General features: G+C 33.8%; 1 protein-coding gene across 3 annotated transcripts in view; it reads left to right on the top strand.

Annotated features, from left to right (window-relative positions):
• The window catches only part of RGS7 (regulator of G protein signaling 7), a 636,920-nt gene that overhangs the window by 593,882 nt on the left and 15,664 nt on the right, over window positions 1–27,374 (top strand). For all 3 annotated transcript variants that reach the window (XM_074262504.1, XM_074262502.1, XM_074262503.1), the window contains exons 11-16: window positions 11,581–11,679; window positions 13,825–13,886; window positions 15,823–15,933; window positions 17,545–17,670; window positions 21,681–21,867; window positions 26,436–26,525. In XM_074262504.1, coding sequence (XP_074118605.1) covers window positions 11,581–11,679; window positions 13,825–13,886; window positions 15,823–15,933; window positions 17,545–17,670; window positions 21,681–21,867; window positions 26,436–26,525 — 675 coding nt within the window. The remainder of the gene's footprint in view (window positions 1–11,580; window positions 11,680–13,824; window positions 13,887–15,822; window positions 15,934–17,544; window positions 17,671–21,680; window positions 21,868–26,435; window positions 26,526–27,374) is intronic.

The following is a 27,374-nucleotide window of genomic DNA, read 5'->3' as shown; positions in this document are numbered from 1 at the left end:
TTATATTTGTATCATACAACTAGCACCAATGCCCCTCCCAGAGCAATTGAATTTATGCCAGGAACCAGATTTGTCCATTACAATTTTTGCTTTACTGAACACTTATTTACCTGATCCTACTTGCCATTTCCTGTTGTCTTGGATAAGCAAGAAATCTGGGATCAATCTGAAGTACTGTTCATTGAAGTATCAGATGATATTGCATTCCATACTCTTGGATGGGACAAGTGCTAGATCCTCTTAACCAAATTAACTAATCAGAGACATCTTCAGATACAAAGAGAAAGCACTTATTTAGTCCCCTGCAGGGAGAGAGACCCAGTCAAGCACACCTGGAAGACATCTCAGCTCCTAAAATATGCTTGACCTGGCAAGCCAGAAATAATAAAGTGGGTTAAATAGCAAAAGACCCAAGTCTTTTCATTGGATAAACTAAAAAGGAAGTAATCATTATTGACCAATGGTCACCAATGTTGATTGCTTTCTGTGGGCCATGTCACTTCCTGAAGCTTAGATCTAGGGTCTGACCTTCCTAGAGGTCTCTAAGGTGCAGAGATCATGTGACTTCCTGCCATACCTTTTGGCCCTGCAGACCTCTGGGAATAGGGATCACGTAACCTACTCCATCTAGTGGACTTTTGGAAAAAACTTCACCTGGTCTCATTCACTCTCCTGAGTAAAATTGTCTGAAAGGTAGGCTGGTGATGCTCATTTATTGACCTCCTCAATTCCTAGAAGACCTTCCAAAAATTAGGAGATGGTGATAAAATCTTCAGTCACTTGGGAGAGACAATCAGTATGGAGAGATCTTAAATAGCTGTGAATATAGGCAGGTCAGAGGAAGAAAAGGAGACACAAAATAAGGGAAGACAACAAAGTATAAAGTATTCATCAGTGAATAAGAAAGTGAATAAGCCACTTGTCTGTTAATGACATTTAATTGGACACAGGACACTCCTTTTCATGAACTCTTCCTTAAGTTTTCACACTTCCTTTAAAATCAAAGGCTCTGATATTTTTTGTATTTGTTTAGCCTGTATTTAGCCCAATGACAGGCACATAATATTAATTAATGCTGATTGGTTGAGTTATTGACTGAAGCAAAGTGTGAGAGGGAGGATTCTGGGAAGATGGCTGAGTAGGTTGGTAAATTTCAAGCTCTCCCAATTTCCCCCACAAATAGAACAAATTGATGCCTTGGAACTAACATAAACTGATGAATAATTAGGATGACCTGGGGCAGAATTGGGGGGGGGTTGGAGTTCCTAGTCAGAGTGGAGAACTAAAGGGAAGCTTGAGGTACCATCCCACTCATCTCACAATTAGAGATGCTTACACTGATACCTCTTATTAAAACAAACAAACAAACAAACAAACAAACAAACAAATAAATAAATAAATAAATGAAATTTTTTTAAAAAGGAAGGCAAGGAAGAAACCCCAGCATTGAAATATATTCTGGAAATAGAGGAGGACACTTAAGTAAAAGAAGCTTCCAACCCAAAGAGCAATGAGAAATGATTGATTCCCTGCCAGAGAGAATTTATATAAGAGCTCAAAAAAGAATTCAAAAATCAAATGAGAGACATTAAGAATAAATTAAGGAAACAAATTAAAACCACCCAAAGAAAAACAAGAAGATTATGAAAAAAAGTTAATCAAAAAAAGAGACACAGAGTCACAAAGATGAAAATAACACTTTGAAAATTAGAATTGGGCAAGAGAAAATCAGTGGAGCTATAAGAAACCAAGAAATAACCAAACAGATTATAAAAAATGAGAAAATAGAACAGAATGTGAAACATTTTATAAGAAAAATGAGAGATCTGAAAAACAAATCAAGAAAAGAAAATATAAGAATAACTGGTCTGCCAGAAAGTTGTGACCAAAAAAGAGAACCTTGACATAATAATGCAGGAAATAATCCTAGAAAATTGTCCTGGAATGATAGAACATGAGGGGAAAGTAGAAATAGAAAAAATCCAACAATCAGCACCTAAACTGTGTGTTTTCCACAAAGAATTTGATTGCCAGGTTTTGAAACCCACAGTTCAAAAAGAAAATTATCCAAGAAACAAGAAAAAAAATTCAAATATTCTGGAACTACAATTAGAATTTACAAGACTTATCAGTAGCAACAGTAAAAGACTGGAGATCCTGGAATCATCTCTACAGACGAGTAAAATAATGAAGTCTGTTCCCCAAAATATCATATCCAGCGAAATTATCAATAATTTTGAATGAAAAGGATATTCAATGAACATGCAGATTTCTAGGACTTTCTGTCAACCAAACCTGAACTTGCCCCATCAGAAAATTCAACATATAAGATTTTAAGGAACTCAAAATAGACAAGTTGTTTTTTTTTTTTAAACATGGGAAATGAAAACTTTCTGTTTAAGATTTACATCAATAATAGGGTAGTACACAAAAAAGAAAGGCAGAGTAAAGGCTAAAATAGTAATCATGGTGTACAAATGAAGTGCAGAGGAAGAATTAACACAGAGGCATTAGAGGAGGGATGAGGGCTTGTAGTTCTGAACACCTACTCACATAGGAAATGGGTTTAATAACTAACATTACATATATACCATATATAAATGGAGGGATAGCACCCTCTAAAATCTATAAAGAAATAAGGGAAAGGGATAAGTGAATAGAGAAGCAATTCCTGGGTTGGGGTTGGTTATTATTATAGAGCAGAATTTAATGAAAAAGTCAACAGGGATAGGAAAGACTTGTGTTTGTGTGTGGGGGGGGGGTACAAGTATATGTATGTGTGTAGATGTATGTCTACATAGGTGTATATAAATATATCTTTTTTAACTGCAGCCTACTTGGGAGTAGTGGGGGAGATAAAAGTGAGAAAAAGAATAAAGTAAAAAAGGTACACAGCAGAGAACAAAAGAATAATTTACAATGAAGTAAAGAAAAGATGGACACGAATATAATTGCTTCTACTAATATATACATATATACTTAAACTGGCATTTGTTGTTATAGATTTTGAATCCTATCTGATGTTCTGCTGGGCATATAACAATGTAATCTTTGTTTCATTTTGCTTTGTATTGCTTTTCTGTTTTTCTTTTTTTTTTTATGCTGTTCCTTCAAATAAAATAAATTTGATTAAAAAATAATAAAAAGAAGAAAAAAAAAAAGGAGAGAGTGTCCATTAGATAAAATTACAGCATTTTGAAGGTTTTATTCATATAGTAGTATATCTAAATGGCTCAATGGATACAGTGCTGGGCTTGGAGTCAAGAAGACCTGAGTTCAAAATTTATCCTCAAACACTTAATAGCTGTGTGGTCTTGGGTAATTCACTTAAACTCTATTTGCCTAGGAGATATCTAGGTGAAGCTTCTCTGCTGAACAAGGAAATGGCAAACCATTCCAGGTTTAGAGTAGTAGCAGAACATTCCTATGTAGTAATAGACCAGCCTATGAACAATATGATCTCTGTGCTCATTAAGAGTTGGACAAGAGAACAAGCTAAAGGGTCTATTGAATGGAGGCCAAGGTCTTTGATAGAATAAGAAACTTGTAATTCAATCCTTAGTACCTGGGTTTAAAAAAACAATGACCTTCAGCAACTGACATAAAACCAATACAAATATAGTAGTGAAAAGGGATTTTTATTTTGCCTCTAAAAAGGTAAAGAAAGAAAAAAAAAAAAAATTTCCATTTTCCCCATTAGCCTTTTGAAACTCTCATCAAAGGCATAACATGAATGCATTCATAGCTAGGATGGAAGTCAAGATTAAAGCTAAATAACAACAATCAAAACAAAAAACAAAACCCAGCTCACCAAGAATATTAAGAGAAGTAACTCCCATTCTCCACTAAGGTACTGAAAAGAGATCCTGTTCATAGTTTTCTCTTCTATAGTAATTTCGCTCAACTGAAAGCTAGGGAAAATAGGCTCTGATTTTGAAAAATAAAAACAAAAACAAACAAACAACAACAACAAAAACTGGAGTATACCTAGTAATTTTTGAAAATAACTTGAAAATAAATGGACAGATGCATGTTCTCTTTTTTTAGAACTAGTTTTCACAATTGTATTTTATCAGTGTAGCATAAGAAATCCTTCTCTGTTGGATTGAAAAGTATTGTGTAGAAATGCTGCTGTCCAAATTTTAATCCTTTTTTAAAGATGGAAAAATAAATAAGCAAAAGGATCCTGATCTCTATTTCTATATGTCAGTTTCAAAATGATGTTTAGGGTGAGTCAGTACCAAAATCCTGGCCGTTGACCATATTGGCTTAAAAAGTGACATCATGATTATTATAGCATTTTTCCATTTTGGACTATTCAAAAATTGTTTTATCTTTTCTTTATAAATCTGACTCCCCAAATTCTGTTACATTGAATTTATTGGAATTAGTGCCAGCCACATAAAGTATCATTTAAAAATAGCAATAATGTTAAGAGCACTGAAATAATTTAAATGGTCCATTTGTCTTTTTTTTTTTTTATGACAATGGCAGAATGATTTTTAAATGGCTTTAAAAACAGACTCCTCCAACCTTCTCCAGAGCTATTGTGGTTTCTCTTCTTATCCCTTCTCTCTTCCTCTCTCTATGCCTGTGTCTGTGTCCCTGTCTCTGTCTCTTTTTCCTCTTCCTCCTGTTGTTCCTCCTCCTCCCCTTCCTTTCTCCTTTCTCCTCCCCTCCTTCTTCCCTTTCCCTCTCTCATTCTTCCTTGCTTACTCCCCCATTCCTCTCCCTCTACATCTGCTTTCTCTCTTATTCTACTGAACTGATATTTAGAATTAGTTAATTGCCATATACCTGATATTTTTACCAGGTTTATAAAGATTATATTAGGAACAATTTACCTTAAGTGTCTGTATATAGGTAAATAGAACTTTTAAATATGATTCATGAATACAAAAGGAAATTGGAGATAAAATATGCACTTCAGAAATGAATAGTTATCAAATTCTTCACCATGGTTACTTTAGGGAATTTCTCAGCTACAAGTGAACGCTTTTCTGGTATGCATAGTTAGATATTGATAATCATATGGAAATTTCAGCAATCATCTCTAAGATTTTTTATCTTCTAAAGCAACAATATGCTGTGAATTTCCATAATCTCCCTTTTTTTCTCTTGTCTTTCCTTTATTTTCCTAATTCAAAAGTATATTAGTATATTGTTACTGACCCAAAGCAAATGTTAAATTATACATAGTAGTGAAAAATATTAAATACATTTGCAAAGTGCAGTTTATTCTTTTGAGGAAAAACAATTATCATTTGTTTTAAAAATATATACATTAATAAAGTCATTGGCTCATAAACTTAGAAATACAAAGGAACATATAAACAACATTAACTAATCCCCCTATATTACAAATGAAGTGTCAGGGTGGTTCTATAGGGTCAATGAGCTAATAAGTAGCATGAGTGGAATTTTGATGCTGCTCTTTTCTGCTCTATATTTAGCACCCTATTCATTAATCCACCTGACTTCCAAAACACGTTTTTCCTTTATGTTTGTAAAAGCATTGATAGGATTTAAAATTTGCAAGCCAAATGTATAATAAACAGAGCCCTGACTTTGGAGTCAGAGAAACCTAACTTCAAATCTAGCCACAGATACTTTCTAATTCTATGATTCTGTGCAAGTCACAACCTCTGTTTGCCACAGTTTCCTCATCTATAAAATGGGGATAACAATAGTACCTCTTCATTATGGTTGCTATAGAGATAATATTGGTACTTAGCACAGTGCCTAGCTATATAATCAAAAGTGTGATAATTATCATACAACTTCTGTACTTCATCATATTTACTGCTCAGAAGAGACCTGTGAAAAAGTCATTCCTAAGTAAGTGGCTCATTTTCAAATAACTAGAGTCACAGGTGGTATTAGAGCTTGGGTCTTGCTACTATACTATATTTTTGTACCTGTAGAAGGCTTAGCTAAGCATGTATCCTTACTTCAAAAAGCAAACATATGGCATCCAAACATACTGTTTTAACTAATTTACTTGCAAAATGTAGTTCTGAGGCTTACTTTTTTTTTTTTCTATTTCTCTGTATCTGTCAGTATTTGTATTTGTATCTGTTTGTGTCTCTCCCTCCCTCCCTGTCCTTTTCTCTCTTCTTCCCCTTCTCTTTTCCTCTTCTTTCCCCTCTCCTTCTCCCTTCCCTCTTCCTCTCTCACTCTGTTTCTCTATCTCTCAGTCTCTGTCTTTCTGTCTCTTTCTCTCCCTCTCTCTCCCCCCACTTCTGTGTCTCTCACTGTGGTATATCTCTCTCTCCTCTCTTCTCTTTTCCTCTCTCCCCCTCTTTTTGCTTTTTTAACTGACATTTTGTGTTGCTTATATATTTCATTAATTGAACATATGAAAAAAACATATAAATGTAGCCATATGCATACTTACATATTTTTTACATAGATACATGATTACAAGGCTCAGTGATGAAACTATGAACTCAACCATATGTGGAAGATTACAAATTTCAAAATTACCAGAGACTCCAAAATATTTAGATAGATAATTGATTTTAATATTTGGAATTAGCCAATACTAATATATAACAATAAATGTAATATGTATACATACAAACACATTCATATATACATATGTGTGTATTTAAATCTTATATCCTCCACAACATAGTATATGTTTTTCCCCCTGAGGATTTCAAAGCATTTATAATGGAAATAAGACTCAAAACACTCCTAAGAGGAAAGGAATAAATTTCTATATCTCCAATGTCTATAAAACCAGCTATGTTGAATCAATCTACAGTTGATAAGATTGTAAATTTTGAGTTGAAGGGAACCTCAGAGGTTACCTAGCCTAACCGTCATTTTATGGAAGTAAAAAGAGATCCTGAATGGTAAAATAATACCCCAGATGACAAACACAGTAAGTGACAGAGCCAAGGTGAGAGTCTAGATCTTTTAAATCCAAATACAAAGTTATTTCTCCTACATCAAATTGATAATTACAAAGTCCACTGTTCTCTTTTACTTGCATAATACTATTGTCATTAACACTTCCAAAAATGACATTTAAAACTGATTCTCTTGCACACTCTTCTTTAGTTATTGATGCTCAATAGGTCTATAGTTCAATGTTAGTAATAAAATGACTTGTAAAGTGCTTACTTTGGGGATCAATCAAAATAAAATCTCCTGAAATACTTGATTATCAATAGCCAGTCTCTCTGAGTCCTATCTTCAAGATTCTTATGTCTTTGGTATGAGCTACATAATAGTTCAACTAAGTTCATAAACTGAGATTTTTATTTTATTTTATTTTGCTTTTCTAGTATCTAAGAAATATGACCTCTTAGAATTGTAAAATTTTAATATGATTTTCTTTGACTTCATTCCCTCAGCTCCATATTGCTACATATCTCCATTAAGGGTTTCAAGGTACTCTAAAAGGTTATGGGTAGAGGTTCCAACAGCTATGTTCCCAAGTTCCATTTAACCAATTAAGACTGAGTAGAATATAGAAATTTTATACAGTGTATTTACTTCAAAGATATATCATGAGCAAATGTACAAATATTTAATATAACAATCCTATACCATCACTAATCCCTCCTATACCACCTTGATCTGTTAGTGGTATGGGGGAAAGATACATTAAGCTCATAATTTTGCTCAATTCTAACATAGTATTGTCCTGTCAACTTCACATCTAAATACTGCATGGTTGCAAGGTGTGTTATTCTTGAACAGAGATCTTAAAAGTCACTTCCAAAAGTCACTCCTGACTCTTCATGTCATCAGTGCTACTCTGGCTATGAAACTTGGATTCTGGAGGGATGCAATGATGAAGAAGGCTCCATTATTTTTATACCTCAATAATTATTTGAATTCAGGTCTTAGACTCACTGGTCACCAAAAACCCTGAAGCCAAAAGGATACTGATACCGATATGATTTTTTGAATCACTCTTCATCCAACCACATCTTTAGCTAAATGGAACCACTTACAGAATGACTATACATGTTCCAGTTTCTCTAAGACATTTTCTTTATACATCATAATTCTCCCAGAAGTAGCTTCTTAGAATCTTCTTTGTAAACAGATACCATTTCCTTCCATAATTTCCTCTTTGGAGAGATAATCCATCTTCTTCTTAGAGATCTATATGTGGATAACATTTGAATAATGAATATATGCATTGAATTCCCATTTTAGAATTTTGAAGCTAAAAGGAACTTTATAAGAAACAAAATTATTTTGTCGTAGTGTACTTTTCCATATACTTTTTTTTAAATTTAATCCAGTAACCTATTGAAGCTGTCCACAATCTAATCCTTAGTCATTTTTGAAAGTTTGGTTATAACTCTTTAGGGGTTTTTTTGCCCTTCGTAAAGAGGCTTATTTTTAAAGATCTAAAAACCTAAGAGCCCAAATAAGGTTAAGAATTCCAAGTCACTTAATATGTTAGTCATTCTGAAATAAAAAAAAAAAAGTCATGACATAGGACATATCAGTTTAAAAGTCAGTGTTTGTTTCAAAAGGAAAATGGTGATGGAATCATAGATGTGATATATAGCTTCAGTAATGTAGTACAAAGAAAGCCTAAGCTTTTTATTTTATCAACTATCTTTCCAGAACTAAAATGATGGAAAAGTGACTTGTAGTCAAATTATATGAGATCTACAGAGGTCCAAGGTGAGATTTAATGATTCAGGTCATTCATCTGAAAATCCCAGAAGGATTGATTTGTCTAGATTTGTCTGGAATGTATCTGGAATAATGAATCAGGCTTACTAGTTTTATATGTCATACCTTGTCATTTACTTAACTGTTATGTATTGATTCCTCTTAAGTTTTCTGGTTTTTCTTATATTCTTTAACTTTATCATTAACATGACAACCAGTCAACATAACTTTCAGTGAATTATTTTCTTCAGTTATCTTTTTTACTTCCTTTTGCATCTGGTCAGTTGTACTTTTAAAGGAGTTGTTTTATTCAGTGGATTTTTTTTTTTTTTTACATTTCACTAATCCTATTTTTAAGGAGTTATTTTCTTTTTCCATTTTGCCAAATTTATTTTTAAGGAGCTGCTTTCTTCAATTTCTATGCTTCCTTTTCCAAAGTGTTGGCTTCTCCCCTCCCCCCCACAAACACACAACTTTCATTACTCTCCTGAAAAGCTTTCGTTTCTTTTCTCCATTTTTCTTCTGTTTCTTTTTAAAGCTCCTTTTTGAACTCTTCCAAGAGAGCCTTTTGAACTGAAGACCAGTTCATATCCTCCTTTGAGTCTTTATTTGAAGACATTTTGTGTTTGCTGTCTTCTTCTGGGTTTGTATTCTGATTTTTCCTGTCCATCTTTCCATAGAGAACATAGTAGTTCTCTATGGTCAGAATTTTTTGCTTATTTTAAGAGGTTGGGGTCTGTTTTTAGTGCCTAAGGGAGATTTTCCAAGCTTCCTCTACAGGGCAACAAGGGCTTCTCACTGACTGCACCAGGCTGGTGCTGCAGGCTTCCCCATTGTAACGAGTGGCCTGGCCAAGTCCTGCCTGTTGTGTTTGGGTTCAGGGGCTCACAATTTGCCTTCTGGAGGTCTCACAGATAGTTTGCTGATCAGGTATTTTGAACACTGCTGTATTTTGGCCTCCTGCTAGGTTCCCCCTGGACCTCTCTGCACAAGCTTGTGAGTCTGTGTCCAGCCCCATTTCCCCCCTGCCCAATTGAGACAGACTTTTCCTGAAACCTAAGATATCTTAAGCTGGAAAATTAATACATTCCAAATGTTTGTTGGTTCTGTCACTCCAAAATCCATTCAAATGATTGATCTAATGTTAATTGTGAGGGAAACTGTGGAGAGTTCAGACAATGTCCTGTCTACTCCCCATCATTTTGGCTATGCCCCGTATTATTTTCAATCTAAGAGAAAAGCAAATGTTTATAAAAATAGGAAAAGAGTATACTGTGGGCATTTTTAAACAAAAGTATTAAAGTATTATTTAAGTCTAATCATTAGTTCTGGCTTTTAGAATATAAAAGTTTATCATCAGGCATTTGAAGCCCAGCAAAATGTGTTTTAGGCCTTCTGTCATTATTTATTCAATTTTTGTTGTTGATATTCATCTCTTTTGGCTATATCTAACTCTTCTTGACCCTGTTTAGGTTTTCTTGGCAAAGATACTCTGGTGGTTTTCTTTTTCCTTCTCCAACTTATTTTTCAGCTGAGGAACTGAGACAAATGGTATAAAATGACTTGCCTAGGATAACATAGCTAGTAAGTGTCTGAGGCCAGTTTTGAATGCATAAAGATGAATCTTTCTGATTCCAAGATTAGTATTCTTCCCATTGTTCCATTTAGCTGTAATCTTATTCCACTAGCATTAACTAAAATCCTTCTCTGGTAATACCCAAATTTTATGAATTTATCAGGGTAAGAAGGATATAAACATTTATATAGAACATAACTTTATGCCAGGATTTATGCTAAGTATTTTTTACAAATATCACCTTATTTGATCCTCATGGCAAGATAGGAGTTGTTATTATCACCATTCTGAGGTTGAGAAAACTGAGACAAGCAAAGACTAAGATAACAGAGCTAAAAATATCTAAGATCTTTCTTACTAAAGCCAGCTTACTACCTACAGTACATGTTTGAAAGCTAAAGTCAAGGGTGTTTTGGAAAAGGAGCATGTGAATAAAGATAGTGAGGTAGCACAGTGGATAGAGTACTACGCTTGGAATCAGTAAGCCTCATCTTCATGAACCCAAGTCTAATCTCAGATACTGACTATGTGACTTTGAAAAAATCACTTAACCCTGTTTGCTATCAAATGAGCTAGGGAAGTAAATGGCAAACCACTTCAGTATCTTTATCAAGAATACCCTACTTGGTATAATGAAGATTAGGATACAACTAAAATGACTGAACAACATGTGAACATAATCAGAAATTGAATTCTGCCTTGCGTAGATAGCATGGTACAGTGGACTGAACATTGGTTCCGGGAAGAACACGATGATGGACCTGGGTTCCAAATCTGAATTTAACATTTATAACTGGTATGATCTTGGGCAATCATTAAATTTGTCCCTAGATCTCAGCCTCCTCATGTGTGAAATTATTTGGATATGCTGATTTCTGAGATTCCATCAAGTTTTAATTCTTTCATCATAAAATAATACAAATAGCCAAGTCTCTTCATTATTTAGGCTCTTTAACCCTGGATCTTCTCTTTTTAAAGATCGGATCATGTTTTGCATTAAATGGGTTTATTGTGTTTCTTCTATTCCCATCTCCATTATATGAAGTTTATATTTAGTAAATTGTTGATGAGTTTCATCTTCAGTACTCTCTCTACTTCCTACACACTCCTATCCTCCCTAAAAAAAATATTACTGTTTACTTCATATTCACTATCTATAATCAGAGTTTAATGATTCAGAAATGAATGATTCAATTTTTGAACACAAGATATTTGCCCTAGAATTTTGATAGGAAACATAATTTAAGAGAAAGCTGTTACTAAAGAGATAACAGAAAGCTAGAATCCAAAGGAAGATTAAATATATGGATTTTTTTCTGAGAACTAATGTATTTCTTGTTTTTGTTTAAATATAGTCGGTCTATGGATTACAAAATGATATTCGAAGCCACAGTCCAACCCACACACCCATACCAGAAACTAAGCCTCCAACAGAAGATGAATTGCACCAACAGGTTTGTTTACTTTCTAAAAGACTTAATAAAATATTATTGCAAAACTAAACTGAGAACAAGGTGCTATTGCTACTATGTACTTCTTAGGCATTATGTAGTGAAAATACGTCTTCAAAAGTTATTTTCTTTCATTATTTTTCTTATTGATAATATATAATATTTACAGTGTTTCAGCAAAATATTTATATATTTATTATATTATATTATAGTGTATTGTATTGTATTATTTGAATCTTCTACCAACCATTCATTCCCCAAGAAACTTTTTCCTTTGTTCTTAGGTATCTCTCTAATTATTGTTTAAAAAAAAACAAAACATATTTTTCCTAGGAATTTTTACTGTTCAGGAGACTAGTTATATCTTCACATATCTCAATATATACATATATTATACATATACATATATATATATATAATATGTAAGTATATATATATACATATATATATATATATATATACATATATATATATATAATATATATCTTAATATCTTCACATATCCCCAAGACTCCAAGGTAGAAGATTCAGTCACAATTCACATGCAACTTACAATTTCATACCACTTTCACCTATGATCTTTTCTTAATTCTATGGTTCTGGTTTCTATGACTCAGAACTTGAGAAATCTTGAGATACATGTTCATGTACCTATATACATATGTAACAACACACATATAGATGCTACTACTCAATATATGAATAAACTATTATTCTGTCTACAATAATGTAGATTTCTATACTTTTTGTTCTTGATGTACATACTATACATGCCCCCACTAATTGTCTGGTACATCAAGAGAAAATTGCTTCCTAGGTTCAAAGTATCTTGTGTGTCTTATACTCTATGAGCTCATAAACCTCAACCAATGTCCTTACTTTAATAATCAGACAGACTCTCTCTTAATTCTCTCTCTCAATTCCTTGAGAAAGGGAGCTAGATAGTTATGAAGGATAAATTAAATTGGGGCAGTGGTAATATACTTTATTTATTTATATGTATGCTTTTTTTTATTTAATTTATTTATTTAAATAAGCATTTATTTAAATTTATTTATATTTATATATTAATTTATATATCATATGTTTTATGTAATATATAATATAGAAATATATGTGTAAATCTATTATATATTTAAATTTATTTAAATAAGCATATATACATATGTTGTAGGATATAGAAAATGTAGGATAACTCTCTACTGATTGACATACTCCTGTGGCTAATATATACCATCTCCCCTTAGGTGATAGAGAATAGAAACTAAAACATTTGAAGACTTTGGCATCCTTTTATAATGACATTCCAATTCCACAGTTCATTAATAATGGGATGCTTAGATTGTTTCAGTCACCAATTTCATTTTGTGTTTTGTTTTTCTTTTTATTTGACTCTCTTCCTCCTAATACTCTCCTGTACACTAGCTTTTAGAGGGATTGCTAACAGTAGATTTGGTGGTATTCTAAATAGTAGTGTAAGCATTATCAGCCCTTTCCTAATGGATTTTTAATCTATGTAAGACAATACATTATTAGAAATAGTTTCCATGGGAAGCCTTTAAATCAAAAGTTTTATTCATGTGATTTTGTATAGAGGGCGAGGGAGTCAAGTCAGGGAAGTTTGGAAATCAGATATTTTTCTAAGAAGTATCTGTGATGTTTCATTTGTCTGGCCTTCAGAGGCAGTGAATCAGAATTGGAAAAAAAGGATGAAAAGACAAATGATGAAATGATTTAATTTTTGATTGAAATATTAATTAAAATATGACTTTCCTTTGCTTTTTGTTAACTCGGTAGGGTGTTGAAGAAGTCATTTGCTTTTTAAGGGAAAAAAAGATATCACCTTATTTTATTAAATTAGGCAGAATCCTATTTTTTTTTTTTTTTTTTTTTTTGGTCTACAGGTAGTGGATTCAACTATCATCTCACTGGTTTCAGTTCTCATAACTAGATTGCACTAGAGAGTAAATTAGTTATTTGAAGAAAGATATTATCTCCATTAGATATTTCTGATTCTATTTATTTTACTTATTTAATCAAATGCCAATTCAGCACTGCACAGATTCAGAATTTGGAAATGGAAATTATGTGAGTAAAAGAAAATATCTATGACCCCCTGTAACTGTTTCTCCATTTTTTTCCCCCTAGATAAAATACTGGCAAATACAGTTAGACAGACACCGGTTAAAAATGTCCAAGGTTGCTGATAGGTAAGAATTTTAAGATCTTGCCCTTTTAAAGTCATAAATTAAAGATAGGAAGGAAATGTATCAAAGATGGCAAGGAAATGTGGCATTACAGGATAAAACTGAGGTGAATAATTCAAGACCTCAAAAAGAACAGAAAAAGGATCTGAGTTACTTGGATGGAATGATAATTCCTTGCTTGGATCCTCACATGTATGGGAAGCATCTCAATTCCACTTATGATAGAGACTTAGATCTGAATCTCTTTACTCTAGGTAGGAGGGAAGCTTCCAGTTTCCTGGTTCAATGTAATACAATAATAATAATATTATTTTAAGAACAATTTTGAAGGATTAAATTATTTTGACTATTATAAATACCCAAATTAATTACAAAGGACATATGAAGGAAGATCCTTTCTGCATCCAGAAAAAAAGTGTTAAATGAAAGTCTGTATAGAGTGGTTTTACATATAAACATATGTGTGTGCATGTATATGTATATATGTATGCATTTGTACACATATGTGTCTGTAACATGTATGTGTATCTATATATTTCCATATAATAATAGCCATCTCTAGGGCAATCAGGGGTAGGCAAAGAAAAAAAGGAGGAAATGTTACAAGTTATACATAGTAGATTTGCAGTTTCATGTACAATTGTCTTTTTTTTTTTCCTATTCTACTTTGGAAATGCTTATTTTATTTCTTAAATTCAAAATAAAATAAAACTAAAAAACAAAAAGTGATAAGCTTTGAGGGGTTTCAGGTCTTTGTTTCCTAATGTAAAAGATATATAGTTCCTATATTGCTTTATCACCAAATTGCTTTCTTTGTTTGAGCCAGAGGGCTACATTTTAATGATTTTCCCTATCCACATTTAGATCCCTTCTTCATAATTGATATATCCTACTGTATTTCCCCACCATGGTAGGAGGGGATGAAATAAGCATTATTAAGCATTTACTATGAGCCAAATATTGTGCTAAATGCTTTATGAATCAAGTATTATTTCATTTGGTTCTCACAACTAGATCAGAGGTTAAAGGACTTGTTTAGGGTCATACAACTAGTATGATGCCTCTTTTGATCAAACCAGATTAAATCTAAAGACAGAGTTGAATTCAGGTCTTTCTGACTATACTCCCAGCATTCTATCTACTACTCCCCCTATCTGCCACTAATTCTACTTCAAATCCTACCTTTATAATTTTATGTGACATTGGACATATTATTTAATCTTCTTGTCTTCTTGATGCATAATTTTCTCCTCTATAAAGTGAGGAAATTGGAACAGATAACTTCTCAAGTCATTTCTATCTCTGAAGCTTAAATCTTATTTAAAATCATATTTTTAACACTTAATGGATGAGAGATACTCAGTTCTCAATCAATAATTGAGCCAATCACTTCATAAGTAGAAAAAATGAAGATGAAGAATGGATGTGACTTCATAAGTATGCTGGAGCTAATTCCTGTTGGCTCAAGAATCCCAATGGAGAAATCTTTAATATGAGCATTATATCTCGGGCATTGGCAAAACTACAAATAATATATAATATATGCCACATATATATGATTGTAGTTTGCCATTTTGTAGTAGTAAGTTTTAGATAAAATATTAATAATGCAAATTAAGCTGAAAAGTGTGTCATGTATACTTTTTTGGAGACAGTTAAATATTTGCCAGGATATGCTTAGTTATGAGACTTATCCATATCAATATTTCATTGCTATTATTTACCAGTCCTCTGAGTTCATTAATAAAAATGAGTCCATGTGTACAAAATGGAATTATAGAAGTATTGAAAATGATATGAAAATTGAGTTTCCTGTTATATTGTTAAATAAGTTTGCCTTGGTAAAATGTCTTGCAACTCCTTTCATTTGAGCTGTATTGGATTATACTTACAGAAACTATAAAATTGTTTAGTATTTGCTTCTTTTGCTTGTTCCTAGTCTACTAAGCTACACAGAACAGTATGTTGAATATGATCCCTTTCTTGTACCACCTGATCCTTCTAATCCATGGATGTCAGATGATACCACTTTCTGGGAACTTGAAGCAAGGTCGGTGACTTTTTAATTCTCTTTTTGACAAAAAGGTTATGCCTTATTTGAAGATTTGCTCCAAATGGAAAGAATCCTAGAATTTTTTACATTTTAAGAAGCATTAGTTTTCCTGTAGGAATATGGTAATCAATGATATATTTCTCTTCCCCTTATTCCTTTGAACTAGAAACATTTTTCTGGGCCCTGTAATGTCTGATATCTACCTTCATAAGCTGCATAGACATGACACACTGGTTTTAAAGACTTACTCACAAAAAGGAGAGGGATTTCCATTTCTGAAACTGATCCAAATTGATTAGCTCCTGAAGCACTCTCTATCTCACCTCCAGTAATCCCTAGTTTATGAACACTCATCTAGTACATGAACCAGTCACCTCTCAGCATAATCCAAATAATTTGAGTGATACTTCTGAAATGATGGAATTTCTGGCTGAAATAAATACATTTAGGGTTATGGTTACCTTTAATGAAAGAAGAAAAGGAGGAAGAAAGTTATGACATAGTAAATTATAGACATGTAATTATATATCATCTATAATGTATATAACACTATATATTATGGTACATATGTGTGTTTTTATAGGTGACATAGATATGTAAAATGCTTAGAACATATATAAGAAAATCCCAACATGCAGTTAAATAAATTTACTTTAGAGACAAGCCACTAGAATTTCCCAATCCTGCCCTTTCCATTATAGCTGGAGGAAGAATCATCCAAGAGCATATAGAAGAGAAGTCAGCTGAATAACAACACAAGATAGTACTAAATAAAAGTCACCAGATAACAGCACCTGACTTTCTAAAGTAAGAATTTAGTGTAGTATAGATGCCTAGATTCCATGACCTTTCTTCTACATCCAGCCAAGGATCCATAACTGTTTTTAGCAAATGGAGGCTAATTCAATCTATTCACTATAGAATTATCTAATTTGGCAAGAACCTTAAGCATGAGGGAAGGACACTGAGGGAGAGGTTAAATGCCAGCTAATTAGGATTAGAGCCTCAGAGACTAAAACTCAGGTTTCTTAATTTCCATTCCCATAAACAAAACAAACAAACAAAACACACTGGTTCTCTCTCTACTTTACCGAGACTATAAACACTTGGGATACTTCCAGTCCTAGTTCATCTCGGATTTGAATGAGGGATTTAACCTAGTCCATTATTTTCTGAATTGGGCTAGTTCACGCCTACTTATACAATATGGTAACCACTCCCTCTCACTTCCGAAGACTTACCATATTAAGGCTAATTTTAATGTAGATGCTTGACCTGCTTAGCACATTTGAAGCTCTGAAAATCAAGTTCAAGAAATGTATCAGCCTCAGCCTCTCTGATGGCAGGGATAACAGGCATGTACCTCTCTCCCTTGTTCTACACACTTCACAACTTCATACTGCTATCTGATGCCCCCTTTTTCACACTGATTATATGCATATACTTTCATTTATCTTTGAACAGTCTTAACTAAATGAAGAATGAGAAAGATTTAAAGGCTAAAACTTCAACATTAATCTGGCTTCTTGATAAATGTGGTAGTATGAGAGAACTGGAAAAAATTATTTATTCTGGAATAATTTTTGTTGACCTGTTTTGAACCTACAGCAAAGAACCTGGCCAACAGAGAGTTAAACGATGGGGTTTTGGCATGGATGAAGCATTGAAAGATCCAGTTGGGAGAGAACAGTTCCTCAAATTTCTAGAGTCAGAATTCAGTTCAGAAAATTTGAGGTAAAAGTCTAAATGCTTTGATCTTATACCATATTTGAAAGAAGAATTTTCTTAGCTACCTTCAGTAAATATGTTTTTTCCCTACCCCAAGGAACAAAAATGTGTATTTCTTTTGATTTTAATCCTGCTGCTTCATCACTGACCAGAGGAAAAAATGAACAACACAGTCAAATACTTTTTGTTGTTGTTGAGTTATTTCCATTGTATCCAACTCTGTGTGAGTTCATTGGGCTTGGCAGAGATACTGCTGTGATTTGTCATTTCCTTCTCTTGTTCATTTTACAGATGAGGAAACTGAGGCAAACAGGGTTAAGTGACTTGCTCAGGGTCACACAGTAAGCATCTGAAGCCATATTTGAACTCATGATGGTGTGTTCCTGACTCCAGGCTTCCACTCTATCCACTGCACCACCTAATTGCCCACAATCAAATATCCACCTAATACTTCAGAAATTTTAGACACTTTTCAGAACAATTAAACAATATGTTCCCACTCTTGGTAAACTTACTTTCCTACCTGTCTGTCCATCCCAAGCACCCCTCATATATAGCAATTGAATTTTGTGATTCAGTAATCATTTTGGCTTTGCATTCTTTTGATTTTATTTTGCATACTTTTCTAGACCTGAAATGGATACAATGAGCAAAGGAAATTGTTAGCTTGAAGTCTATTGGACTTGAGGATCCTCAATAGCCTATTTGGTCATACCTTATAGTATTCACATAATTGCAAATAGTATCTGTGAAGCTATTCATTCTCTTAGCACTTTTGAAGCAAAGGTAAGTATAGTGATCTAGCAAGGGAGGAAGGAGACCTGATGTTAAATGTATTTATCATATAATTTGAGAAAAATCTAAAAGGCAGAAATTGTGTTTTTTTCCTCTTTCTTTTGTTTTAACCTTCCAAATGTCAAAATAGCAAGCCAGCAGCTGGAAGCAAAAACCAGCTGAACTTAGTTTGTGACAGGTGAACAATTGCATTCAGCCCGCACATCTGGTATGAATGTTATTTTCACATATTTTGGAAGTCTCATAACTAACAGGACACCTGGAAATAAACTGTAGTTTTGCTCTGAGTCACTGCTATGTTCTTTGACAGTTTTAAGACCATTAACCAGAGTCCTGACTTTCTAGCACATTTAAAATGCAATTTTAAAGCTTCCCCATTATTTTTTTCTGGAAACTCGATACGCTCTTTAACTTTTTACAGACTTAAGTATTCTCATAAAATTGAAATTTTCTTTTTTTTGGAGTTCAATAGATTCCCCCCACCCCCCAGCTTTCAATGGAATTTAGCATAGTTGCTTCTATAAGAAGGTTTTCCAAATCCTCATATAAAGAATATTCAAGTTATTCAGGAAGACAATTCTGTGTTCCCTCCTTTATATCATGGCTCCAAATCACCGGCTGTCTTTGAGTGAATATGCCTAACATTCCACAGATTGTCCAGGATAACCACAAACACACCCTGAGAATGCATATCAGAAATCTGTATCTGCCATAAAGTTTCACATTTTATGTGAGCTTCATGGTAGATAAAAACTGTTTTGTGTCTGGCACAAAATATTTCAGATGGTCAGGGAATGGTCTATTTTGAAGACAAAAAGCTAATTTGTAGTCTCCCAGATATGTAAATTAATTTCCCTTGACTGACCACCCTTACCAGTACTTCTTAGATCTATCTGCAAAAGGTGTGTGTGTATGTGTGTATGTGTCTCTGAATAGTTAAAAGTGAGAGAAACTCATGAGCACCTGGGAAATAGAGACATTGGGTGATGTTGCCTCAGTGCCTACTTTCCTTTTGGGGGGAAATCCCTGGCTAGAATCATGAGGAGCTCCTGCTATGTGCACTTAATCTCTCAGATAAATTTACTCTCTTAACTTGTTCAACTCCTCATCAGAAACTTTGTACCACCTCCCTTTAACTTTCTCTTTCATTTGTCTTCTTCCTTTATCAGAAGACATTAGAATAAGCTCTTTGAAAATATGTTTGTGATAATGAAAAAATTCCAAGACATAATTCCAGGTAATTTAATCATTTTATTAATAAGTCCAGCACATTTGTTAATTAAAGGATGGTCATTTGGCTATCTCTCTTAGACCCTTGATTACAGGGCACTCATAGTATATATGTCCCTCAAAAGTAAGTATTCCTTAGATATGCCAATCAATTCTGATTAGTAAACACAATTGGAGATGAAATATATCAAAATGACTATCTTGAGGGTACAGTGACTTCATAGGTTAATTGTGCACTATTTCAAAGTCCGATTCATTTTGTTCAGCAAAACAACTGTTTGAACATATACTTTAACATATTTAGCATGTATTGGTCAACCTGCCAGCTGGGGGAAAGGGTGGGGAGAAGGAGGGGAAAAGTTGGAACAAAAGGTTTAGCAATTGTCAATGCTGTAAACCCATGCATATATCTGTTAAATAAAAAGCTATTAAAAATGAATAAATAAATAAATTTAGTCTAAAAATGGATAAATAGAAGATGTGGGATAAAGCAAACATTTCTACACAAAAGCTTTATATTTAAAACTAAATTCCTTATTTAAAAAACAGTTTAACTACTTAAATGTCATTGTAGCTAGTTTGCATAAAGATATAAGGGAGAAGTGAATTAAGCATTTGACTTGGAGTCAAGAAAATGTGTATTAGAATACAGCCTCTAATATGTACTAACTGTGTGATGGTGAGCTACTCATTTAACTCCTCCAAGCCTTAGTATCCTCATCTGTAAAATGAGGATCAATAACAGTATCTGCTTCACAAGGTTGTTGTGAAAAGCAATTGAGAACATATATGTGTGTGTATTTGTATGTATATTATATGTGCATATGTATATGAACTATATAAACATATATTGTATATGTAACATAATATACATATGTGATGATACATATGATGCACAAATATTTAATAGGATATTATTAAGGATAAAATTAATATACCATTCAATAATGCTATTATATATTATTATATCTGAGTCTTATATCCCTGTGTGCTCAACAGTAAAAACATTATTAATAAATCTTAAACATGGGAAAACTGAAGTCCAGAGAGGTTTAATAAATGCCCTGAGTTACAAAGCCAATATTAGAATCAGGATTCCATCCCAGCTCTTCCTGACTTCCTTGCAGTTCTTTATCCATTCCCAAATTTTTCTCTCACAAGTTGTCAATAACTACACAGTCTAACTCCTCTTCTTTTCAGTTTAAATTACAAGTTCTTTTTACTTTACAATCTTCCTTACAAATTTCTCAAAGCTTTTGGCCTTTCAAAACTTGACTAAGTAGAAGTTTCATACATCAGTCTTTCACTTCTTATCACCTACAACAATTTATAACTCAACAATCATTCTGGCTAGGACATTATGTAATACTGGATTTTGGATTTCATCATGATTATTCACATATTTGGTATCTTCCTAGCCTAGGGAGAATAAAAAGTCTTTCTATAGCCACTCCCTTACTGACTTAAACTGGTAAGATTCTAAGGAAGGAACATGAAATCATATGGTATACTTTGTCCCTATGTCTTTAGTTCTCAGGGTTTCCTCCGCACAATGCTTTCTCCCCCTTAGCATCCATCCTTTATGATGAATGGTTCCGCAGTGTCCTGTTACTTGTTTGCTAAACTCTGGAGCCTTGGGATAGAGGCAAGTCTCTGTCAGATCGGCTTTGAGCATGGATTATTTCCAAAAAGGGCATTTTTGTCATCTTCATTCCCTCTCAACATATGAAGCATATCAGAGTCATTTTAGAGCAGAATTATATGCTGTTCTTTTTGCAAACTATAAAGAAAAAAGTATTCATCCTACCTATGCTTTCTTATCCTTCTGCAGCTTTTTCAGAGGGAGTTGGAGGAAACAGATGGTTCTGATATCATGAAAGAAGAGAAACTGAGAACTTTGTTTCCTGCTGTTTGTGTCATGGCTAAATAGCACATTAAGAATTTTCAAAAATCAGCTAGTGAGTAAATGCCTACTGTTTCATTCCCAATAGGTTCTGGCTGGCAGTGGAAGACTTAAAGAAAAGAACCATTCGGGAAGTCCCCACCCGGGTCCAGGAAATATGGCAGGAATTTTTGGCTCCAGGTGCTCCCAGTGCCATTAATTTGGATTCCAAAAGTTATGACAAAACCACACAAAATGTGAAGGAGCCAGGACGGTACACATTTGAAGATGCTCAGGTCAGTAGCAGGAGGACTTAGTTTTAGAAAGCTTTGTCTGAATGTATGGGAGTCAATCAATTATGTTTTCTTAAGGATATAATTTCAAAAGAGCTCCCCATAACCGTTCCATCTTCATTCAACAGCAATTCCTGTAATTTTGCCTTTCAATGTCTGTAATACTTCCAGATTTTATAGACAATAAAATGGAAGTGTCTTAGGAGAAATGACTAAATTTAGAAATTACTAAAGGATGGAATCTTTTCCCAGGTATAATCTTTGGTAAAGCAGACCATTCCTCCCTAATTTAGTTATTTGCAAATTAGCTCTTTTGAGTTCTTGAGCTAGGTTGCTTCATCTTCTCCTACTGCAAGGCCTTTCCTGATTCTCTCTCAATCATCACCTTAGCTGTTAGTCCTTCCCCTTATTATCAGGAATTTAATTTACTTTTTTCTCCCCTCATCTCCATTTTATCTTTCTAGCTGCCAATTTTTAACTTTATCTATCTATTTATAGAATATATACATATACAGATATAGATATAGAATCTAGTCTTAAGGAGTATGGCCACTGGCTTTATAAAATAGGGAGTTACATATTTGCACCTGAGTTTTAAAAAGATCAGTTTGACAGCTAAGTGGAAAATGAACTGGATTGGGGTGAGAATTGAGATGGAAAGCAATTAAAATGTGCAGGTCTAAGAAAATAAAGGTTTGGACCAGAGTGGTGGCAATGTCAGAGGAGAGAAGAAGGCATATATAAGATATTTTAGGAACATAGAGGAGACAGGACTTGTCAATTGATTGGATGTCTGGGTGGAGGGGGTTAAGGACAATGATAAAAAGTGAAAAATTAAGTGTGACATCTAGTTTGTGATCCTAAGAGAGACATAATTATTAATAACCAATATTTTGGAGCGATTCAGATCTCTCCTCTTCTTCCAAAGTCCAGAAAGTTCAATCTTTTGAAGGATATCACTGAGATTGAATTAACTCCCCATCAGATCCCACCCAAGTTATAAGGAATTTAACTTAAGGTGGGAAAATCTGTTGTGTTCTACTTAAGCTTGATGGGGTCAGAGCCTTCCTTATATTTATTTAACTCAAGACTCAAGAGGTGGTCTGAGATACTTTCTCTGTCTATAAGATGACATGATGTCAGCAGCCCTTCATTGAACATCTAAAAGAATATAAACTATGAGGCCACAGTCATGATTGTCTTTAATCTAAGAGAGATGATCAAACGACCATCCTGTTAGTCGTATTAATAATATAATTAAATTACCTAGAAATTATGTCTCTCAAAAGTTTTTAAATAATATAGTAAATAGAAGAATGATAGTACCTTCAATAGTAAGCACAAAGTTAGAAAGAGCAGAAGGGTAGGGGTATGTGGGTGTGGATATGGGTGTAGGTGGGATGTGGGAGGAAGTGATAATGAGTTTAGTCTGGATATTTTGAGTGTAAGATATCTATGACACGTCTAGTTTGAGATGTCCAATAGGCCATTCAAGAATAGAGAATAGAGATCAGGAAAGAGGTTAGGACTAAATAGATCTGGTAGAACTGAGTCTAAGTCACAATCCCATACATTGCCATGGACCATCATAAAAATTACTTTAGTTTGTTTCTTCCTCAACAATAAATAATTGATGTTTTAGGGGAAAAAAAAACAACTTTCAAAGAAAAATTCTCCTTTAAGGATTACCTGTTTTAATGTTGAAACATATATGTAATAAGTTTTCAAGCTGTTATATAAAAGTATATCATCTACACAAAGAATCTCTGACCAATTATCACTTTTTCCTAAATTAAACCATAAAACTAAAGAAGTATTTAAGGGAAGATCTTTCTTTCTTTATATTGTCAGTATACTATACATTTTTCCACTCACTTTGGGATTGAGGAAACAAGGACTATGGAGGTAAAAAGTCAACACATGTTTAAATCTCAATCTCAACTCCAATGGCTCTATCATGTCATCCCATATGGAAACAATTGAATGAAACAGAGATATGCATGAGAAAACAATATAAAAGTTCTGTCACAGATGCCCATCCCAATGCAGATTTCTTTTCTTCCAGCTATTCAGGGTGAAATTTCAGTATTTTCTTTCTATGCTTTATGAAGATAGTTATTTGTCAGATGGGTAGGAAATACCTATTTAAAGTCTGAAGAGATTTTTTGTTTCCCTTGGAGCAGTGAAAGTTAGTTTGATTATAGGAAGTTCAACAAAAATATTATGAGCATTTTCCCAAATGACATGATACCACCTAACATTAGATTGCTTTTCTCCCCATTGAACCTAGTTGCAATTTAAAAGTTTTGCATTAGCATACAGGTAACTGGCCTTGACAAATTAGGCCCTATATTCAAAGGGCTTAATGATGCAGTTAGAATATTTGGCCCTAGAAAAGTCAGGGCAGTGTCTAACTACTATGTGCTACAAATTATGGTTCTTCAGGTGTGTGTGTGTGTTATTCTGGCTGTGTGATTGCATTGATATAAGAAACTATAGATGATTAATTTCCCTACACCAATACAGATTACAAATATATTATTGATTTAAAGAGAAAAATGTATGCATACACACATATACATATACCCATTTTTTTTCTTAAATCAGCTCTAAGAGAACAGACTCTTCAAAATGAACTCCATATTAATATTTCAACAACTGATCCAATTCCATCTCAACCCTGATACAATACTTCCTCTGGTATTACTCTCCTAATCCCCACTCAGACTGTCAAATTAGGTCGCTAGAGAACAACTGATAATTTCTCTCCGCTAGGTTCAAAAAGAAACTTTGAGGAAGAGTGGTTTTTAGTACTATAGCTCAAAACTCCAACTCATCTCTTCCTCATTGAATAAACAGTTCATGGGAATTGTCAGCTAGAGTCATTTAGTAGGTAGGTGGTACAGTGGGTACAGTTTAAATCTGGTCTGAGAACCCCTAAGACAGTCACTTAACCTCTATTCCTCATCTGCAGAATTATTTGGAGAAGGAAATGATAACTACTCCTGTATTTTTGCCCAGAATACCTCCAAATGGGGTTACGAAGAGTCAGACATGATGAAAATGACATAATAACAGTCACAGAGATGTACATAACCAAATCCAGGATGCAATCTTAAGCTTATAGAATTCATGTGGCAAAGGGAAAATGTTGAACTCCTAATTGGAAAGAAGTCCCGATCTCCTTTTGTGAAGTGCTCATGCAGTTTCCCTGAGGTATATGGTAGACACTACTGGGTGAACCATGATTAAGTTCTAGCTAATTCCAAGTCATTATTAGTCTTGAGGGAGCCCACATTTAGACTAGATGAATCATGGGGTTATTATAAGAATTATAAGAATACATTTTAGTGTAAGGCTTAATATCTGGAATACCTGGAAGTTTTCCAATCTAAGCCAAAAGCAGTTTGTATCACCAGGTTTCTCTTTTCCTTCCTTCCTTCCTTCCTTCCTTCCTTCTTTCCTTCCTTCTTTCCTTCCTTCCTTCCTTCCTTCCTTCCTTCCTTCCTTCCTTCCTTCCTTCCTTCTTTCCTTCCTTCTTTCCTTCCTTCCTTCCTTCCTTCCTTCCTTCCTTCCTTCTTTCCTTCCTTCCTTCCTTCCTTCCTTCCTTCCTTCCTTCCTTCCTTCCTTCCTTCCTTCCTTCCTTCCTTCCTTCCTTCCTTCCTTCCTTCCTTCTTTCCTTCCTTCCTTCCTTCCTTCCTTCCTTCCTTCCTTCCTTCCTTCCTTCCTTCCTTCCTTCCTTCCTTCCTTCCTTCCTTCCTTCCTTCCTTCCTGCTTTCCCTTCAATACTTCCTTCTGTGTGATCAGAATTTGTAAGGTCCTGAGATCTGTTAGCTAAAAAATCTTCAGAATAGGTCTGGAGTTTCAGCTTTGGGACAAAATATGCTGAAGAACAACTTTCCAGGTCAGTTAGTCTGTTCAAGTCCAATAAGGATTAGTTAAATACTTACTTTACCTAAGGCATGGTGCTAGGGTTAGGAATAAAAGGGAACAAAATAGATGCTGTCTTTAAGGAGCTTACATTTTAATCAGCTATATACACAAAAGCAAACTGAATATTCTGGGGCCCAGAATAAATCTTAGAACCAGAGTTATTTAAATTAGATTCAGAATGATCTGCAAGATTGCTTAAACTCTCTTTTGCATTTGGCACAGGGTACAACTAGGTTTATCTTTAGAATTATTTGTAACAAAATAATTGAGTTCAGAACTGCTATATTGTATTTCTTGCTATGCATTCTATTCTGGAAATGACTTAAGTCAAATTTATATGTTCCATGTCTACCTGGGCCATTTCATAAAATAATTCACTAATAAGATACTATAGTATTTATAGTATAAAAAAAAAAAAACTATGACATACTAGAAATATAAGGAAATTTATCATTATCATACTTATTTCCATTGATAATATTTTTATTGTTATTATATCTAGTACACATCAGATCTGTCTCATCCTTCCTCCTAGTGCCTGGATGACATGTGGTGGTATTTATTCTTCTTTACTCTCCTCGTTTTGGATTTTCTAAAGCATTCATAAAAATACTATCTAAGCTATTCTTTCCTTTTAGGAGCACATTTACAAATTGATGAAAAGTGATTCCTACCCACGTTTCATACGATCCAGTGCCTACCAGGAGCTGTTACAGGCGAAGAAAAAGGTATTGGGCTTTCTTACCATTTTTTTAACTTTCCTAGTTTTTGGTATTAAATAGTCCAGTCTCCTCTGCAGGGTCCATGCTGCTAGATATCTGGTAGGTAGACTTAAAGCCCCTGGCCAAGAAAGCCTTATCCATTTTTGCAGGGTCAAATAAGTTCTTTTTTCCCCCTTTTCCTTTGTTTTTGTTTTTGTTTTTTTTTTCATTTTCTCTGATGCATGCATTCATATATTCCAAATTTTATTATAAGTTTTTTATTTTCAATTTTATGTGAATTTTCTATTTAGTTTAAGGAAAAAAATGAAGAGTCACTTATTAAAGAGAGGAAAAAAAAATAATTCTCTAAATGCCTTCCTTTAAAAGGGCCTTCCTTTCATTAAACAGGTTCATTATTTACTTGGGCACAGATCATATTACTTACATTGGACTGCATATGGGGTTTTTTTGCCATTATTCTCATCTCGAATTTAATAGGCCTTTCTATGAAATATTTTTTGGTGATTTTTGCCCAGTTCGATTATTCCCGTGCTCTGGGTATTTACAATGTCTGAAAGAGTATAGACACACTAAAAGTGAGACATGTACACAGTGAGCAAAGGTGAATTAAAGCATGTTAGAATCATTCAAGCCTTATATTCATTCTCAAAGTCCAAATTCCCACAGCTCTCTTTAAATCAATGGAAATATTGGGACAAGGGCAGGGTTGGACTAGGAATATCATACCACCTTTCAGTTTTTAAGAGTTTGAAACATTTTGTACCATATGAAATGAAGATATTTTTTATCAGGTCATCTAAGGCAGGACTACTTATATAATTGAGAAGAAATTCCATATATTAATACTCTAGATGA

Source organism: Sminthopsis crassicaudata, chromosome 4 (assembly GCF_048593235.1).
Source record: "Sminthopsis crassicaudata isolate SCR6 chromosome 4, ASM4859323v1, whole genome shotgun sequence".
Taxonomy (NCBI): Eukaryota; Metazoa; Chordata; class Mammalia; order Dasyuromorphia; family Dasyuridae; genus Sminthopsis; species Sminthopsis crassicaudata.
Note: the sequence above shows the minus strand (reverse complement) of the source record. Positions and strands in the feature narration are given on the sequence as shown.